The sequence below is a fragment of the Dreissena polymorpha genome, chromosome 1 (genome assembly GCF_020536995.1).
Source record: "Dreissena polymorpha isolate Duluth1 chromosome 1, UMN_Dpol_1.0, whole genome shotgun sequence".
In the NCBI taxonomy this organism is placed as follows: domain Eukaryota; kingdom Metazoa; phylum Mollusca; class Bivalvia; order Myida; family Dreissenidae; genus Dreissena; species Dreissena polymorpha.
The window spans coordinates 161,829,165-161,844,962 of record NC_068355.1 but is presented as its reverse complement, the minus strand read 5'-3'; the positions used below and the strand labels follow the sequence as shown (position 1 = coordinate 161,844,962).

Below are 15,798 nucleotides of genomic sequence, written 5' to 3'. Positions count from 1 at the left end.
GACATTTGCCAGTCTAGTGTTTATCATTGAAATCTGTACATATTGGCTGCTTTCAGGGAAAACGGACTTAATGCACGTCAAATAAGATTAGCCTGTGCACACTGATTAGCCTGTGCAATGCGCACCAGCTAATCAAGGACGACAACAGCGAACAACTTCAGTGCCTTCAGCGCTGTGATAAAGCTCAGCTGTGAGTTCCAAAGTGTTCATATGCTTTTTCTCTAATTAGACCTAGTGACCTAGGTTTAGAGCCCATGTGATCCAGTTTCGAACTCAGTCGAGATATCATTGCTCTAAACAATTTCATGGGAAAATGGACAACCAAGGATGGACAAAAAGTGATCACAAAATCTCACCTTGTTTTCCTCTGGTGAGCAGAATAAAAAAAAAACAGTCAGAAAAATCAAATGGATGAGATTTACAAATATGTGAGAAAGTGACATAACTGCAATTACTGTAAACCCTTATAAAATAATATAACATTTAAGTATTGTAGTTATATTTAAAGATAATTTCTACTCTACAAATACAACTTCTAGCGAGATAAACATATGTTCCTCTTTATAACAACTGTGAAATTATGGATAGTTATGTATTAGCAAAATACTTGAAATGATTGCAACAGAACAATAACTATAAATTATAACGGCTACAGACTACACATTAATATCATGTCACTACGGATCTTGGCTCTGACAGATACTGTTCCCATAATCCTTAATACAGGCCAATGTTTATCTTCTGGTCGAGCGATCAAAGACATGGAGGTTTATAAGGTAGGTACTATGTTTGCCCAGGACTTGTCCGCAGACCTATAACCTGCAGGCTGGATCAGTTTTGATCGGGCGACCACTTAAGATTTAATCTGCCCTGTATATCAAATTTGTGGATGAAATTATGATATATTGACTTTTTCCTGAATCAGGAATTTAACAAATTTGTTAATACCGTCTCTTGAGGTCATGGTTTAACAAGAGCTGTGTTTGTGAAACACAATGCCCCCCACCCATATATTTGACCTTTGACCTTGTAGGATGACCTTGACCTTTCACCACTCAAAATGTGCAGCTCCATGAGATACACATGCCTGCAAATATCAAGTTGCTATCTTCAATATTTGACCTTTGACCTTGAAGAATGACCTTGACCTTTCACCACTCAAAATGTGCAGCTCCATGAGATACACACGTATGCCAAATATCAAGTTTCTATCTTCAATATTGCAAAAGTTATGACCAAGGTTAAAGTTTTGGGACAGACACACACATACAATGACAGACAGACACACATACAATGACAGACAGACACACACATAAAATGACAGACAGACAAACAGGCCAAAAACAATATATCCCTGATCATTCGATCTGGGGGCATAAAAAGAAGTGTACAAAATAATAATGTACATACTTCAGAAGAAAACATAATCAAAAACCATATTGATCTTTTTTTACCGGCTCAACATTTGCTTATTTTAAGATGGAAATTATTTCTTAATAAACTTAAATTAATTTGATTTTTCTTGATGCAGTTGAAATATACTTAAGACATTTACTCGTTCAAAGATGTTAAGACTAATCATTCATTAATAATGTATCATTCAAAAATCACAAATAATGACAAAAATCATTAAAATCATACCCATAAATTCATGCATTATGCAGATGTTAATATTAGTAATGAAATGACGTCTACACAGTTAAGAAAATAATTAATTTGCTGTGGACTTAAGAACTGAAAAGATAAAATTTTATTAAATTATGGTTTTGTGGACTCAAAAACTTTATTTTTATTTAATTATTGTTTCTATATACTAGGAAAGGCATTAAATGTGTAAAATATCATTTTTTAGAACGTCCAATTTTGAATCATGTCGCAACAGATCTTTACAATTATTGACACAGTTGTCCTGAAAATAATAGACACTATTTTATGATCCCAAATGACAAATGCATGAATTGTGTTGAGTCAAACATGTTAGGCTTATACTAGTTGGCAAGGCAAGTTTTTTTCTTAACCGCCATTCCCAGGTTGTATTTTATACCCCACATCAGTACTTGAGCTAATGATCAATTTGTATTTAATTTTCTTTATCTGATAAACCCACTTAAAGTTTAAAGTGAGAGTCTATAAATGCCAAAATAAATGAGTTTATTTAAGGTTCAATAAATTCCATGTACAAACGTTTTCAGCAAGCAGATAAGAGTTTTCAGTTTACGTATTGCCTCCCTTGAATTCAGCTAATCCAATCACCTAAGAGTTACTTTTCTTTATAAAATAAAATAAACACTAAGGGAGGTAAATCATGCATGCAAATTTAAAAATAAAAGTAACAAATTACTTTCTCTTATGAAAAGGCTTAAGAAAATTTCACATGCTGATTCAAAAGAATCTGTATCAACACAAAAAAAGAGCATCGCATAACGGGTGCCACGCTCGGCAACGGGTGCAGTTTTGAATAAATGAAAGCTTGTCAGATTATTTTTTTTTAGTTCACAGTGACCTTGACCTTTGACCTAGTGACCCAAAAATGGGTGTGGCGTGTAGAACTCATTTAGGTGCATCTACATATGAAGTTTCAAAGTTGTAGGTGGAAGCAATTTGATTTTAGAGCCAATGTTCAAAACCTTAACAAAATGTTAAGATTTAAGCATGATGCGGACGTCGGACGACACGACGAGCTGGCTATGACAATACCTCGGGTCTCCGAAAACGCCGAGCTAAAAAATTATTAACAATCTGAGCATTCCAAAATAAATCTTGATGTCGAGGAACATCCTCCCTAATTCTGGTCATCTTTTAAAATGATGTTTTTTTCTTGCCTTACTTAAACTTCTGTTGAAAAACTGCACATATCATTAACCTATCATCATTTTGTTAAAGCTTAAAATACCTAAATGCTCCAGGATGTATACAGACATGTAGTAAAAAGAGTCTTTCAATAAAAAGACAAACTTCATTTTTGTTTCAAGAAGCAAGCAAAAGTCATGTGTTCATACAGCACACAAATCTGTAATGAAAAAAATAAAAAAAAGTCCTTTGCACACAATCTTCAAAACTGTCTGGGTGTTGGCATAGAAAAATTGAGTAAGATAGAGAAACTACCCTTATTTGTACCAACAAGTTGCTCAACAGTTTATCTTTGAATAAATGGATTCAAACAGTTTGAGAACCACAGTCTTAATAATAATATAATTTACAAATAGATTATATTTCTCCAATTTAAATGAATATTTTTGTACATAATTTTTTTATATAAAATAAACTATTCACCAAATTAAAGACGTTATAATGTTCCAAAAAGCGACATGTCGAGAAAATGCACAAATGCAACACTTTGAAAAGAAATTGCAACCAAACATTTCAGTAGATTCTTGTCCAAAACATAGGAAGACAAAGTTAAAAGATACCAAACAAAGTGAAATTTCAAACAGATGATTAACTAGAAATGTGTCCAAAACAATGATGCCCACCCAACAATTTATTATGTTTGGACACAGAAAACCCCACAATACAATGTGCTGTGATAGGTTTAACGAAATCTCACAAGCAGTAAGAGAAATTAAAAATATACAGTAACAATGTCTAATTTTGGGACACTCAATTTCATTGTTGAAAAACAGACAAAAGCCCACAGTTCTGTCAAAGGGTGTCACAGCAAAATGTTTTTTTTTTATGATAATCAATACTTTTAGGTCATTCAGCAGAGAAGGTTTTAACAAAACCCACTCAGATGTTAAAGATAACTGTATAATAAGTGCCGCTTTGAATTTTTATTTTTGACCTTTGACCTTGAAGGATGACCTTGACCTTTCACCACTCAAAATGTGCAGCTCCATGAGATACACATGCATGCCAAATATCAAGTTGCTATGTTTAATATTGCAAAAGTTATGAAGATGGTTAAAGGCTTGGGACACACACACACACACACACACACCCAGACACATAAAATGACAGACAGGCCAAAAACAATATACCCCCGATCTTTCGATCCAGGGGCATAAAAATTAAGGGACTATATAATCTTTAATGGTAAAACAGATAAATGCCATTAATTGGGCCAAAACTCACTGCAGCAAAAATTCTTTCTTAAAGAGTATCTTCTGATTAAGGCAATACAAAGGGTATGTTCAAGCAAGATCCATCCCTTAGTTAAAGGGGGGATGAAAACACAAGCTTCCGAATGCATGTACCGATGTTTGGACATATATACCACTGGACAAACGCACAAGTGCAATGCTCAATGCCTCCCATTCAGTGTGGGCATAAAAAGTGTGTAGTAACTAGCAGATTTTATTTTCTTTTATCCATTTAACAGTCTATAAAAGGGAAACTACTCAAATGTAAAGGTACTATAATGATGGGGTTATTTCCCTTTAAATTTTAGAAGACTGATCTGATAATTCTCTGCTTTCTAGACTTTATGGTAAAATGTAAAAAAATACCATGGCACATTTATAGGGGTTAAAGAAGGAAGAAAAAGCAGTAGTTTCCAGACAGTACCTGTTCATTAGTGCAAATATAGGTATTTAACACAATAAACACAATTTTGTTCATGCTTTAAAGAAGTTGTGCAAACGGTCATAAATAGTTCAGTTCATGAAAATCTGGGCTAGACAAAGATTGCAAGACAGATTTGCATTTTTAAACAATTGGTTTGAATATGTTTATATTTCAATATAAAGCAATGCGAAAAATGTGTTTGCAGGTTTATTTAATCCTCATTTAAAACTAGAACTTTGTCACTTACATAACTAATAACAATACACCACTTTGCCAGCTATGTTCAAGGGCAAATAACACAGGAAAGTGTCGATCAGTGTGCTTGGAAATGGTCTTGCACATCTACACTTGATGGCAAAGTTATATTTGAAGGTTAAATTAATTTTTGTTCAGAAATTTGGAGGAAGTTTACTGCATAAACATATAAAATTGTATGAAGACTGCCCCTCCATTTGGCTAACCAAACATCAATGTAATTCAGAAAACAATTTTGTTTTTAGTATAATATTATATTATATCAATAAACATTGAATGTTTCAATTACAACAATAAGTTTCCCACAAATCAAATGCTTTAAGCTCTAATAAACAAGTTTTTCTAAGTAAAAGAAACAAGAAAGATAAAAGAAGATAAAAGAATTTAGAGCTTGCTTGTTGACCATGACTTACTCTTCATCCATTTTTTCCAATCTACAAGTAGGCACACTCGATCATAAAAAGATGCAGATTTTTTAAAGAATGCAAAGCCATATATTTTAACAAAATGCATAACATGCCAAACTACTACATCGCAAAAGAAAACTAATATGTGTAGTGCTACATACATACACATGGTCAGAAAAGACTGCCTAATAAATGTAGCTTTTATATTCATTTATTTATGTTTATTTATATTAAAAGAATAATTTTTCAAACAAGAAAAACAATGTTAATATTTTGAAATATTGACACAATTGGTAGCAAGATTTATTTTTAACATTTTTATATTATAACATTATAAAATAACAAGTGCACTTAATAAATGAAAAGAGATGCATGAGAAAAAAGAAACTGAATAAATTAAACACAAAATATGTTCTGAGATCAATCAAATAATTAATAAATCTTTTCAAATCAAATCAAGAGAACAAAAAATTAAATTTCAAGCCAACAATATAATGATGTAGAGGGTTACGTGTCAAACAATGGTATATGATGAAGACAAAGTTTAACCTTAACAACAGTATAATGTTCAACCATTATACTTCCAAACCAGTGTTTAAAATAGAGGACCTTTTGTAAATTAATGTTAAGGTCAATGGAACAAATGAAAGCATTTTCCTAATCAGCACTAATCAACAAAGCTGGACTCCAGATAAGTACACGAAACTGTCAGCATAAATGTTAAGGCTTTATCGCATTTGAAAGTGAGATTTAAACGATTGGATTAACGGCTTAACAGGTACAATGTGCTCAACATTCCTACCCTGATTGTAGACAATGTTAGCATTGAAACAACCTTGTAAAAATTTAAGAAGTGTGAATTAAATAAACGAGTTTGTAACTCCATACCTAAATTCTTTTATTTGGGCTTTTGGTGAGCTAAGTGCTGACATTATGCAAATGTGATACAATGGTTGATTGTTCTTTGAGCATTAAGATTGGTAAACAATAACTCGAAGTGATTGATAAAAACCTTATTCATACCCAAAACTTACAATAAGCCTTGCTGTTTATATTTACAATATTTTTTATGTTATATTATAACACAATTTTGTTTAAATTTTATTTGATAAAAACTTATTAAGAGAAGGTCGCTGAAGAAAAAAATGTTTTCTGATCATGATTAATTTTTTAACAATAAAAAATCTTACCAGACAGATACTTCATCATTAGTTATTGAACTGCAGTATGTCATAAGATACATACAGGCAATTTTAACTTGAGAAATTAATTCTTTCCATTATATGAATATTAAATGTCAAATATTCAAAGAGCTTTTGGTAACAATTATTTTGATCAAGAATGCATAATGACAAGGTGCAATTATATTTTGCAAATACGATCAATTCTTCGCTTTCCCACTATTGCATTTCAAATGTTTTCATTTGCAAGCTTGATAAAAGCTTTGTCAACAAATTTCTTAAGAAATCGTGCACACAGGCAGAAATTGAATCGTTAAAGCCGGCTGCAGTGTACTATGTCAACAACGAGCTCAAGACATACAATTTACAAATGCAGATAATAAATTGAATATGTATATTGGATTAACATACAAACCGAGAGGTCTTTAGAAAGGCATTTCAAACATGACTATGAATTGATAACAATACCAACCTCTGTGCCTCTGTTCAATATACAGCACATGGTTATTAAATCTGTATATATCAATTACAGAAGTCAAGAAACACAAATTTAGATAACAAACTTTAATTTTCTAGTAAGCTCACAGAATGTCACTGTTTAACCCTTTCCATGCTGGGAAATTTGTCGTCTGCTAAAATGTCGTCTGCTGAATTTCTAAAATTAGCATTTTCTTTGATTTTTTTTCAAAGAATACTATCAGAATAGCAAACAGTTTGGATCCTGATGAGACGCCACGTTCTGTGGCGTCTCATCTGGACTCATCTGGATCCAAACTGTTTGCAAAGGCCTTCAAAATTCGGTTCCAGCACTGAAAGAGTTAAATTGAAAATAGTTTAGATCATCAATTTGTGTATGATATTTCATTGAGAGGAGGCACTTCTTAATCTCTTTTTTTAACATTAATCATATTTGTGAACATTAATCAATAGTGGGAAACCAGCTGGTTCATTCCATAACATTAAATGATACTTATGATACTTATTTCAACCAGTCTTCAAAATCAGAAAATATACACATATAAAACGTAAAAAAATTACATATAATTTATACAAGAATTATAAATGTTAGTAAACATTAACCTGATTATAATCTGTAAAACAAGAAATCTGACAAGAAATAAGCTAAAGAAGTAAACAGTTATGAGACAAGCATACAATACATGCGTTACTATGTATGCCACAGGACATTCATACCTTGAGGTGTGAAATGAAACTTGATCCCATGACTTCTCATATGGTCCAGTGCAGTCCTCAGGTAACTCTGATTGGACACCAGGCCCGACTCCTAAATGTGGGAGCGCATGCACACATTATTAGAGTAACGTTTGAACCCTATAATTTTAGCTTACTTCAATTAAAAGCCTTTTACTTATTGAGTCACTCTTGAGACCATTTCCTGAGTAAAACCAGTAGGTTGCATAAATGGCGATCTTGACAAGTCTGCAAGGGATAAAACCTGTGACCCCAGAACCAGGTGGACACCATATTAACCAAGCTATGGCCGCACATTCATTATTTAAAGCAAAATCATTATTCAAACAAATAATCACTATTCTGTCCAGAGACAAACATAATTTTTATCCCCACACTCAGAATTGGAGCGGCGGGGGGGGGGGGGGGGGGGGGGGGGGGGGGGGGTGGAATTATGTGGCTATCTCCGCCGTCTGTCCAACCTGGCCACTATCTCCTCCTACACTATTAGCACTAGTTTCTTGAAACTTAAACACATGGACCACAAGCTAATCTGTGCCTATACATCATGCACATGCATTAAACCTGGTGTTCTCACAGATCTCCTCAAAGTTATCATGGATGTAAAATTACTATTTATTATGTCTTAATACAGGGTGCAGGATCACATGACATTTTGTGGTTCCATCTTTAACTTTAATGGATTTATACATGACGGTGGTGCTAAAAAGTTTTCTTAAGAATTTAAACTAGTGCATAAAAGACAGATTTTTATGCTGCTTATGGCAATGTGAAATACATCAGAATTACTTTATTTAATAAGCATGTGTTCTTTTTCAAAAATTCCATTTATACTGCATTCATTCTACATGGTTATGTTTCACGCAACATGAAATTTTGTCACCGATTTCAGACGTATTCAATAATTGATTCTTATACCTTAAGGTATCGGCACAAGCTGCAAGAAAAACTGTCTTCTATGCACTATAGATTTTTGCAAATGTATTTCAACTTGAAATATTTGCAAAAATAAAGGTCTAAACGGTGTGATTATATTTTGTAAACCCCTAAAAACCCTGTTGATTCTGCACCCTGAATAGCTTGCAGACATGTAGAATTGAGCAACTAACTTGTAAACGGACTGGTGATGTATATCACATTTCTATATCTAAATTTTTTTTGCTGTTTTAAGCAGTATTCCAGATTTAACCCAGCAAAAGATATTCAAATAAGTTTAATCAAGGTTTTAAAGTACAAAACGCAATCCTCTTATAACTCATTCAATTAAACTTTATCACATCTCATTAGCACTAATTTTGAGAAACCTTTTTGATGACAGTCACTTAGAGGTCTTTTTTCAACAATTTATCGGTATTTAATTTCACACTTAATTTTAATGGGTTTTCAAAGACTTATCAATTATCTTTGAAATTCGATGAGTATTAGCCAAAGACCAAAGTTGTGATAAGCTTAAATTAGAGAGCGATATTGGCAGATAGAGTTACATTTATAAAGAGGTTTTCATTTGAATACAAATGGTATTTGACACAAGCTTGAGTTGACAAATTTAAAAATTGCAACACTTTCTATGCCAGACAAAAATTCAATTAGGCGATAATCCTGTAATCTGTGTTAAAAATGATTTATCATAAGTGTTTGCCGACTTGTCAAGACATACAGTACAAACAACCAAAGAATAGCCAGACTGGTTCAGTTGCCATTTATCAATTCAAATGTAAGCAATTTTTATCCAGGTTTATTATGATTTTAAATATTAACATTACAAAGCCCTTGAATGGTCAAACATTATGATCTTGAAGGCAAACAGACCTTGTTAATATTGAACCTTAGCTGTAAGCTATTCACACTATTTCAACAACATAAAATTATTAAACATTCATCGAGAACTTGAATTTACCCTAATGCTTTAATAAAATTCTATTTTGTTTTGCTGCCCATTTATTGAAACGGCAATATTGATGTACCTTATCAGATCATAAATGGAGTTGTAAAAACCACTTTATTTATTTAAAACACTTAAGATGAAAACCAATATTTCAATATTAGTGTATGCTTTTAGCATTTAACGTGCGCAAGCTTTCACAGCTTAATAGTGTTTATAGCTTTTGCTTAACAGATCAACTTAGCCAAGATTTTATCTGATAAACAGGATGGATAGCAAATGACAAAGTCATTAACTCAAATCTTAACTGAATAAAAGAACGGTATGAGGATTAATAGGTTTCAGAAACATGAAAACAATGTTTTGTATACTGCATTTACAATGGGCACAATTTAAAGCAATCTAACTGTCTAGGAATTCAACATAATGAATTCTTATACCTTTCATATCATTCACAGTACAATTATACACAAAAATAGCAAAATGGCTCAATTGCAAACTTGTATAAAACCTCTATTTTTGTTAAAACTATTTTGCTGACTGACTTTCTGAACATATAACAGTATAACAGAAGCAATAATGGCGTCAGAAAACTCATGATAAATGGGTCCACAGCAGCCATCAATATGTTCAATTTACCTGCACTTTGTGCTGAAGGTCTGCGTCAGGACACAGCGCATCAATCAGCTGACAGATGACCTTGCCCTCCTGTATGGTCGCCACCCCGGTGCAGACCATGTTGCCATGGCCACTGAGAACAGAGTTAACCCAGTTGAGGTACACCTGAAAAACAAGGTCATATTTATATGTGTTCTTTTTTAAAACCTTGTTTTATATGCATTATATATTTAATAAGTTGATGCTTTTGATTTCATATATGTAAGGGAAAATTTTACAAAACTCCATTATGTAACTACACAGAACAAAAAAATGAAAGTGTCCTGAGGATCGGAAACAGAACATCTCAAAGAAAAAGCCAACTTGCCACCACCATACTATGCAGACTTATGAACCAGCAACAAAGTTAAAATCCTTTGTTTGTTTCGCTAAATTATCAATTAAAAGCTTTTTAAACGATCCATTAATACTACCATTTCAATTCTCGATTTTCAATCAACAAACATATATTAATAACATTTGTTAGTCAGGATTGTTATTTTGCTTGTTTAAATGTAATGCATAAATTCTTTTTTTAATCAATTAAAAAAAAAAACATTATTCTGCCAAACTGTGAACAATGAGTCCCTTTAAAATAGCCCAAGAACATGCATTACATAGAAATGTGTCTAACGTTTGAATTTGGTTCACATTTTCTTGCATTGTGTTGTTTTGCGTTCCATAATAACAAATTAGGATAACTGTAAGCAGATTTTATAGATGTTTCTTTATATATTACTTATTTGTTACAATTTAAGTTACATACATTTAATTGAAACCCTAAAAAAATAATAAAATGTGTTTAAAAAACCCTCAAAGCACTGTACTGAACAAAACAAACTGATAGGAACACTGGACATTTGAATCCGTTTCTACTTACATTCAAACTCCCACCAACAAAAGGATCATATTTACTTTTCAACAAATGAAGCATTATGTTTCCAAAGTTTAGTTCTCATTAACAACTATACTGCACTTCCATGACTGTTGACTTCCATATTTAAGTAAAACACACACTTTATTAGCAGTTTTTTTCTTATTGAAATTTCTTTATTTTATATCCAAATGAATCTTTCACATGAAAATAGTTACATGTAGCTAACAGGTCCAAGATTGCAAACATTTTGTCACAATTTATTGTTTCAACTTACAATAGTTTTTCGTGTTTTTTACCACCAGCAAAATAACAACTTAAAAATGTTTGTTTTTATATCCCAACGCACTTTAAAAATTCAGGCATTTTAATCTCAGAACAATGCAATCATAACACCCTATGTCAATGCAGCTCAGAAACTAATAACATCCTTTGTTTGATGAATTTTAAATACAATACAGTTCCATTGATCCAAATTTTGCTTATCAACTAAAGTGTTTCATAAATAATTTATTATCAAGGCATTTACTTATTACCGGCAATAAACTAAAATTTATGTTTTCTTTTTAATTCCACACTTATGTTATCATTCCAGTGATGAGTGGCTGATTACACAGAACTTCGGATTTATCTTTGATTCATATATTTTGTGCGACAATAGTTCTACTAGCGCAATATCCAGTCTGGAATATGGGTAAATGGCTTAGCTGCTGTGGTTCTTATTCAATGAAAAATCTCAAATCCTTTCCATTACATAATGTTTTCTAGCTGTCAAGTAACAGCATTATTTATCAATTTGTTACGATCAGCAGAAAATAGCAATATTGTTCAATGAAGGTCAATTTTGAACATGAATGCATTCAGTTTTGTGAAGCAAACATAGGTCAATCGTTGTTACTGTATTAATGTCTAATTAGTAAAATTATTGGACAGAAATCAATATATCATATTTCTTAATGTGTTAATATTGCCTGCTAAGTGAATAAGAGCAATGATAATATTGACTATCAGTAAACACAGACTGTTTTACAAATAAACCTCCAAATGAATAATAAATGAAATTGGATTTTAAATTTCACTGACACGTTATAGGGAAACAGCACAATTGTCATGCATGTGAAGTAATTATTGGAAATGCTTACATCGTAAATGACATTACCTAGGTAACCATACGGGTAAGTGCATGTGATACAGAGGGATTATAGATAAATAGTCCACCTGTATTGTGTTGTTCCATCAACTACAGTAGACTTCAAGCACTCTAGTTAACCCTTTGCATGCTGGGAAATTTGTTGTCTGCTAAAATGTTGTCTGCTGAATTTCTAAAATTAGCATTTTCTTCGATTTTTTTCAAAGAATATTATAAGAATAGCAAACAATTTGGATCCTGAACGTGGCTTCTCATCTGGATCCAAACTGTCACGTTCAGGATCCAAGCTGTTTGCAAAGGCTTTCAAAATTTGGTTACCGGTGAGCACAGAAAGAGCTAGGCAATGACAGCCAATATCTGGTGAACATTCTAAGTAAAATGTCTGAACATAAATAAAGTAATACCAAATATAAGTTTAATATATCAAGATATTTTATACATATTTATCTAGAAATTAATTTACAATCTATTGGCCTGCTGTTTGAAATGTGTAAATGTTTTTAACTCAGAGTTTCACATTTTTATATGAAATCTAACATAATTAAACATGGTTGATGTACACTTTCTCTCAGGAATCTCATTCAGTGTTCAACATCAAACGTCCGCAAAAGCAGATTGGAGACAAAAGTGTAACTGTAATGTATTATAAACATGAGATGTGTTTGTCAGAAACACAATGCCCCCAACTGCGTCGCTTTGAAGCCATATATTTGACCTTCGACCTTGAACGATGACCTTGACCTTTCACCGCTCAAAATGTGCAGCTTCATGAGATACACATGCATGCCAAATATCAAGATGCTATCTTCAATATTGCACAAGTATTGGGCAATGTTAAAGTTTTCGGACGGACAGACTGACTGACGGACAGTTCAACTGCTATATGCCACCCTACAGGGGGCATAAAAATGTAACAATTGTCATTCCCGATATTGATCAAACATATCTAAACTTTACCACCCACCATGTGAAATAGCTTAGAAAAGTATGTACCTGTCAATTTTTTAGACAGTTGACACAGCATTGTATAAGAAATAGTGATGATCTGACTACATCAATGGTATCATTGATATCAACAAGCAATCAAAGATAAAATGTGATTTTGCATGCCAATAAATCCATTGAGTATCAATACTCTTATTACCACATTCCAATCAAAACTTTTTTTCAGCCTTGGTGATGGTTACCTGCCACTATAGCCTGTTGGAGTCATAGGGCTAAACTTTCGTGATCTTTTTGGCTGATCTTCTATGTATTCATAACTTATTTTGGTACTCAATAAACTTGCTTACATTACCAAGACCCATATTTACCAGCAAATCTTACGAATATAACAAACCGAAGAATGAAAAATATTCTTGAAAATGTTTTTATTATTTTCATGAAGTTCATAGGAATAGTATTTCGGATTCACTGAAATCCAGTCATGCATTTTTCATTTACAAAGATTTTATAATGACAAACAACAGCAAACTTTAATTTTTTTAATCAGTCTAAAATGGCTTTGCAAATAGAGGGTTATAGAAACAATAAATAATTCAGTTTATAGTCTTAAGTGATTTGTTGCTTCAAATTATCCCCTAATATCTGCTACAATGTCTTGCTTGACTGTTCAGCAGGCAGGGAAGTGCGCAGGCTGGTCAGGAATAATTCTGGCTGCATAATATCCTTTTTTGCATAACAGGGCTCATATTATTATTTTACTGCTCCAAACTTCTGTAATTTAATGTATTGATAACATTTCCCTTTATACAAACAGTTAAATTACTTTATTACAACTAACCCATAATAAAAATGTGATAAATCAATTGTTAAAACATGTCAGTTGTTATTGCTGTGTGACTCGTAAAATTGATCAGGCCATAAAGCATTCACTTGTCTCAAACACTCTAAAGCAAATTCAAATTAAAAGTATTGTGTCAGTAATAATGGCTCGGAAATAAATATGTCTGGTTAAGAATTCACTGTCTCTTTTACAGGCAACCCCACATCACTTTTCACATTCAAGAAATAGTAAACATGTTTTAAAGCCTTTAACACAGTTAATATTATCTGTTTAACCCTTAACTCCTTAGATATGAATTTTGACGCAATTTTAGATTTAATTAAAGACTTTTCTTTCTATATTCAAATTTTAAAGGCTTCATTTCCAACCCTTAGATACTGATGAGCAGCAAACAGCATAAAACCTGAACAGACTGCAAGTAACTCGCAGGCTGTTCTGATTTTATGCTGTTTGCACATAGCCATTTTAACTTTGCTTCTGAGTGGGAAATGGTTAAAGCAACATGCACGCCATTTGTTATCTCCCTGTGAGCTCACAATCAGTTGTGGGCCAGTGATAATGTATTAATAATGTATAACCTGACTCTCTTCTTTGGGAATTAACATGAGGCTCAAAGAATTGATCTTCCGTCCTTTGTTTATAAACAATTCTTATTAATCATTTTACCCGAGACACCTTACAGAGTTTTATTAACTTAAATTGCTTCATATACTTTGAAGTCTTTAGAAAAATCTATAGGACATTGTTTGCACTGTTCTTTAGCTATTTAAGTCTAGGAGGATTGATTAGAACTCCATCAATGTTTGCATAGAATGCTTTTGCGTATCTGAGATACAGTGAATTGATCCAGTAGAACCATATTAATCAAATTAACTTCAGATGATGATGAAGTCATGAAAAAAAAACTATACTGCATCACTTGTTTAAAGTCTTAAAAGCAACATTGCTTTGACAAGGATTGGAACCTGTATTATCATCAGTGTCTGAATGAGTCGTGTTCTGAGAAAACTGGGCAAAATGCATGTGCGTAAAGTGTCGTCCCAGATTAGCCTGTGCAGTCCACACAGGCTTATTAGGGATGACGCTTTCTGCTTTAATGACATTTTTCGTTTAAATGAAGTCTCTTTTTAGCAAACATACAATTAAGGCGGAAAGTGTCGTCCCTGATTAGCCTGTGCGGACTGCACAGGCTAATCTGGGACAACACTTTACGCACATGCATTATGCCCAGTTTTCTCAGAACACGACACACATGATTATTACTAAGCTACTTTTGTATGCATAGACAACACAATTGATTGCCCACATTTGCATGAGCATAATTAAGTCCGTAGTGTAACACGATATGCAGTGACTGTATATCCAATCTAGCTTAAAAGTTGTGTGTTTCTAGTTGAATAAATTAGAAATAATATACATAACAATTATTTACCTCAGATGAGTAACCCATTTTACTGCTTGTATTCCCAAGTTTGAATTCACTACCCAATTGTAAGTAATACAAATTGTCATTGAGACTGTCTAAATCTACATGTGATAACTAGGTGTATCGCTTGGAAAAGAAATAAGAATAAAACATAATGTTTAATGATTATCATGTCAATAAGATTATCCATTTTAATCTGCAGATCAGGGCAAAAAGAAATTTCATAGAAAGACAGTGACAAGAATAACACATGATCTTTTGTTACTCAATAATAATGGTAAAAATCAATATACACAACTGTCAATTGTTAACTCTAAAACTACAAAACTGTTAAATCTGAAAGATAATCAATTGTGTGACAAACAGTCAGCTTAGCTCTTATTTCACTGGCACATGCTCACCCAAAACATATATAACAGAGTAGAAAACCAATGCAGATATTTAGCAGTCATACATGCAGTA

General features: G+C 32.6%; 1 protein-coding gene across 1 annotated transcript in view; it reads right to left on the bottom strand.

The window, feature by feature from the left end:
* Positions 1-11,611, bottom strand: part of LOC127858697 (uncharacterized) — a 44,231-nt gene extending 32,620 nt beyond the window's left edge. Inside the window, exons 1-3 of the mRNA XM_052395928.1 lie at positions 10,981-11,611; positions 10,083-10,226; positions 7,544-7,634 (exon numbers count right to left, since the gene is read on the bottom strand). Coding sequence (XP_052251888.1) covers positions 7,544-7,634; positions 10,083-10,226; positions 10,981-11,034 — 289 coding nt within the window. The 5' untranslated portion in view covers positions 11,035-11,611. The remainder of the gene's footprint in view (positions 1-7,543; positions 7,635-10,082; positions 10,227-10,980) is intronic.
* Between the last annotated feature and the right edge of the window lie 4,187 nt (positions 11,612-15,798).